The sequence below is a fragment of the Lactuca serriola genome, chromosome 5, assembly GCF_051521515.1.
Source record: "Lactuca serriola cultivar US96UC23 chromosome 5, Lser_US96UC23_V15, whole genome shotgun sequence".
In the NCBI taxonomy this organism is placed as follows: Eukaryota; Viridiplantae; Streptophyta; class Magnoliopsida; order Asterales; family Asteraceae; genus Lactuca; species Lactuca serriola.
Window position 1 is genome coordinate 136,639,687 of NC_136412.1, and position 5,617 is coordinate 136,645,303.

Below are 5,617 nucleotides of genomic sequence, written 5' to 3' on the forward strand. Positions count from 1 at the left end.
TGCTTGACCATGAATCACTCATTGACTGTGAACCATTTGTTGACCGTGAATCACTCATTGATCGTGAAACATTCATTGTGTACGGTCGTGAAATGTGTACAATCATGAACCCTATACGGTCGTAAACTCACTTGGTTATAGAACACTTTATCTTTTGTACTTTCATTGCATGTTTTATTTGTTCAATTAATCAAGAAAAACCAAAAACAAATGGACTCTCAAAATTTAACAGCTCATCGGGAATTGGATTCCATTATGGGTACAACTACACGCATTCCATGCCTATTATCTGCTGAGGGTTTCCCCGAATGGAAATACTGCATGGAAAAGTACATAAAGATGAAGGACTTCAAGATTTGGAGAAGCATCTTGAAAGGACCAGTTCGAATCACCACAACACTTGAAGATGGAACAGTCATTGACAAGGAATTTGAAAACTACACCGATGAAGACTTTGAGAAAATTAAAGAGCAAGAGAAAGCACTTGCCACACTCACCATGGCCCTATCTCTAGAGATTGCTCAGGATTTCAGAGAATACACTTCTGCAAAAGAATTGTGGAAAGCATTGATTGAGGTATATGAAGGAAATGAGGATATAAAGAAGAGTCGTCAGGACATGCTTAGGCAGAAGTTTAATATGTTCTATTATGTTCTGGGAGAGTCCTTAGAAGCTCAGCTGCACAGGTTCATCACTCTCACTATTGAGATGACCTCTGCTGGTATTTTGGTCACAAGGTCTAAGATCAACAAGAATTTGCTGAACTCACTGCCAAAGTCATGGGACATGAATGTCTCGGTGATCAAGAAGAAAAAGGACCTCAACCGTCTGAGTCTTGCGGAAACCGTGGTGATTATCAAAGCTTGCGACCTTAATCACAAGCAAAGGTAGACAAAATCATGTAAATTCATATTCGACTGCTAACCTTGGGATCTCATCCAACAATGCCTTCTCACAATTCACCACTCCACAACCTCAAACCCTTGTTGCTCTACAACCACAATCTCATGTTGTTACACTGATGCATAACATTCAACCATCCATGCCTTGTCAACAAGCAGCCTCCTCCTCAAAAGCACCTATTCCCACTCCTTCTCCCAAAGAAATTGATGAGAACATGGATTTAGCAACCGGACTTGTGAAGTACTACAACGCCTTTGTAGCTGGCGAGCTACATGCTTAGATTTCTTTTGTTGACCTTGATCAAATACATCCAAAGGATGTTAAGGAGATGACATCACATGGCAGATTGCTATGGATGTGTTCAGGGCCAATAAATTTTCCATGAAAGCCGGTAAAAAAACTGGGGAATAAATGCGGAGAAGAAGGTCGACTTCAACAAGGGCAAATTAAGATGCTTTAACTGCCATGAACCTGGTCACTTTACCTGAGACTGCCTAAGGTTAGACAGGAGGGAAATGAAACGACGAATCTGGGGAGGTACTACCAACAACGAAACGACGAATCTGGCAGTGGTGGCTCGGTCATTTGACTGGGAAGATTGGATTCAGGCCCTGAACATATCAGGACCTAAAAATGCTCACCTTGCCCAGATCAATGATGTCCCAGAAGAAAAAGATGAACTGGACTCAGAAGAAAAAATGATGGAGCTGTAATTTGCCTTTATGGTACAGACTACCCTATAGTCTAAAAAGATGGAGGTCAGTGAAATCTCTTGTTCTCAAACTTGCATTAACACTGTTAAATTTTTACGTGAGCAAATTGAATCGATAAAAAGGGAGAACGAGGACCTTAAATATGAGAGGTACAACCTTAGGAAAGGCCAGAAACCATTAAAAGAACAACTAGAGGCCAAGGCAAAGGACTTTAGGAAATTGCAGGAAGATTATAGTAATAAGTGTGAGAGCTACAATTACATTAAGAAACAACTTGCTGCTGTAACTGAGGAACTCGACATATTAAAAACTCGTTTTGAAAATGCTGATTTTAATTTTAAAAAATATGATGTGTCAATTGAGAAAGTTGCAGCCATGATAGAAAAATAACTGAAATGGCAAGACAAGAAAAAAGTAGGTATAGGGTATGAGCGTGTCCCTCCTCCATTTAATCACAATTATACTGCTATCCGTTTGACCTAAGAAGAGATGGATAGAGAAAATTTTATTGTGTATGTCAAATCTGCTATACCCATGATGGAAAATAGTGCTAGGGAAAACGATACTAACATTTCTACCTCCCATGCGGATTTATCTCTAAGTCAAGGAAAGCAGGAGTCTGGAGAGAGTAGTGCTAATTGTAATTTTGTTTTGAAAAACTGATGTTTCTGTTTCAGACAATATTGTTCTTATTTCTAAAACTGATGATTTGATTGGTGATGATTATGTGTCCAATTATGATGCTTCTAATGTTGCTTGTGGTGATGTGTCTAATAATTATGATATTTCTGTTACTAGCACACACACTACACCTACACCTGTCACACAACCTGATTCATGCACCTGTACATGTGGAAAGAGTAAGGGAGTTGATAAGAAAATAAACCAGAAAAGAGCGGTATTCATTTTTTTTCGATAAAAAGCATACATGTTTTAATTGTGGAACCGTTGGTCATATAGCTCATAGTTTTCCTAATCGGTTATTTGTTCATTTTTTTGCACCAAGAAAAGAAAATGAGTCACGAGGAAGGTCTCTCACAAGAAAGTCCTCAATATCTCGTCTTCGTGATGATGATTGGAATGTTCATAAGGACAGAAAAAGGGCTGAACTTAAAAAGGATAAACGGGTTTTCAATAAAACAGGCACATGTGCTTTGACGAAATCGAATGCGGCCAGGCCAAGATCGATATCGTCAAAGACAACATCTGGATCCTCGACTAATCCAAGCTGGAAATCTAAACGCTTAAAACAAAAGAAAAACATTTCAAAATCACCTGTGAATATTTCAAAACCTAAATACTAATGGGTGCCCAAAAATCAAAATATCCAATCATCTCAATCTTCAAATGGTGCTTTTGGTAATGAAATAAAATAAAAAATTGAAAAAGAAAAATTTATTGTTAATCTCAAGGGAAAACCCAGTGTTGTTATGACCTGGGTTCCTAAATCCCATTAATCCCCCGCATTATGCAGGAACAACTGCGGGGGAATGTCGTCAAACCTTGGTACGTCGACTGCGGTTGTTCTAGGCACATGACCGGAGACATCTCTCAACTGCAGGACATTCAAACATTTAATGGGGGTACGTTTCCTTCGGGGGAGGTGAAGGCGGGAAGATCACTTAGAGAGGAACTGTCACCAATGGAATGCTAAGCTTTGAGAACGTCAACTTTGCTCCCGAGCTGAAGCTTAGTTTATTGAGTGTCTCTCAAATATGTGACAAAGGCTAGTCTACCCACTTTACCAATAAAGAATGCCTTATCTTGATACCCACTATCATCATCCTTGAAGACTAGATATTGGTGAAATCAAAAAGAGACAGGAACGCTTACATCATCGACATGAATCATAATATCACGGAACAAGTCACGTGCCTCTTCTTTAAAGTCTCAGAACATAATGTGATGCTTTGGCATCTTCGTCTCGGGCATGCAAACACCAAGAACCTCATTCGTCTTTCAAAGAATGAGATCGTGCGTGGCCTTCCAATTAAAGACTTCATAACTTTTGAAAAATGTATGGCTTGTGCTCAGGTTAAACATCATAGAAAGCCCCATTTGCCAAAGGCAGTTAATTCCATCAGCAAAGTTCTCCAATTATTGCACATGGATTTGTTTAGTCCTGTCAATGTCCTTAGCATCAAGAAAAACTCATACTGCTTGGTTGTGATAGATGACTACTCATGTTTGACATGGGTCTTCTTCTTATCCAACAAGAGTGGGACCTCAGACTTGTTCAAGAAGTTCGTGGAAATGATTGAGAATCAGACTAATGAGAATGTGAAAGCTTTTAGAACGGATAATGGTATAGAATTCAATGTTGTGGATCACTTTTACGTAGAAAAAAGGATAGTGTATCAGTATAGTGTCGTTCGGACACCTCAACAAAATGGTTTTGTGGATTGGCGGAACCGAACATTAATGGACGCCGCAAGGACGATGCTGTGTGATTCTAAACTACCGGTCTTCTTTTGGGTAGAGGTGATTAACACTGCATGCTACGTTCAGAATCGTGTGTTGATCAACAAAGCTCAGATGAATACCCCATACGAAATTCCTTACAATCAGAAGCCATTAGTTGCTCACTTTTGTATCTTTAGATGTCCTTGCACCCTTCTTCACCTTGAATCCAACCCCAAATTCAACTCTAAAGCCGATGAATGTCACTTGGTGGGATATGCAACACATACAACTTACCGTGTTTACAACAAGAAGACAAAGCAGATCGTGGAATCTTTTAATATTTTCTGGTTGGAGGAGAATGAGACAGACGCTAGAGTTGGTCCTGACTGGTTGTTTGATTACGGTTCTTTATTCAAATCATTTAGAGTGTTTTCTGATGATGTGTCAGGTTCCTACTCCGGTTCGAAGGTTGTTCTTGAGGATGAAGAGGAAGAGGCTGTCCACAGTCCACCATTGGTGTCTTCTACGTCTCCTTCAGTGAATCAAGATGTTCCAAGTTCTTCTTCAAATTCCCCAACTCATAGAATCAATCTTGATGCTGAAGCCACTCCACTCACTCCAGCTGAAAAAGACTTCATGACCAGAGATACTTCCGTTGTTACTCAAACTTTCATGGAGCTTCTCTTTCCCAAGACAATTGCAAATGAGTATGTGGCTAGCTCCTCTAACAATTCCAGATCATCTGAGGAGAATGATTCAACAAATGATGGATTCATCAATATCAACAACCATCATGTCACGCTTAATGATATTAGCCACAGAATTCCTACCCGACTACAACGCGATGATCCTAAGAGAACATTATTGGTGAACTAGGCGACAGTGTTCGAACGAGAAGTCAGAGTGGTGATGTAAACACATGCCTCTACTCTTGCTTCATCTCTCACATAGAGCCAAAGAATGTCGAAATGGCGCTGAATGAGCCTAGTTGCGTTGATGCAATGCATGAAGAGCTTAATAAATTCGAGAAATTAGGGGTTTGGAAGCTGGTTGAACTGCCCAAAGGAAAGAAGTCACTGGATACCCGTTGGGTGTTTCGCAACAAACAGGAGGATTGTGGGATCATAGTGCGGAATAAAGCACGTTTGGTTGTTCGTTGCTTTCGGCAAATCAAAAGACTTAACTACACTGAGGTGTATGCTCCTGTAGCACATCTTGAAGCTATAAGTATCTTGCTAGCGTATGCATCTTACATGGAGTTCACTGTATATCAGATGGATGTTAAGACTGCCTTTCTTTATGGAGCTTTGAAAGAGGAGATTTACATTGATCAGCCTCCCGATTTCGTCAACTCAAAGTTTCCGAATCACGTCTACAAATTGGATAAGGCTCTGTATGGGTTACATCAGCCTCCTCAGGCCTGGTATGTAACCCTAACAGATCATTTGCTCGAACATGGTTACACCAGAGGCACAATCGATCAGACACTCTTTATAAAGCATGTTGATAGAGACATAATCCTTGTTCAGATCTATGTTGATGACATCATCTTCGATTCAACGAGCAAGAAGCTCTGCAAGGAGTTCGAGACGATTATG

General features: G+C 40.1%; 1 protein-coding gene across 1 annotated transcript; it reads left to right on the plus strand.

The window, feature by feature from the left end:
* The first annotated feature begins 210 nt into the window (after nucleotides 1-210).
* Nucleotides 211-891, plus strand: LOC145049824 (uncharacterized). Its single transcript, XM_078998180.1, has one exon. The coding sequence runs from the start codon at nucleotides 211-213 to the stop codon at nucleotides 889-891; it is 681 nt and encodes a 226-aa protein (XP_078854306.1).
* The last annotated feature ends 4,726 nt before the right edge of the window (nucleotides 892-5,617 follow it).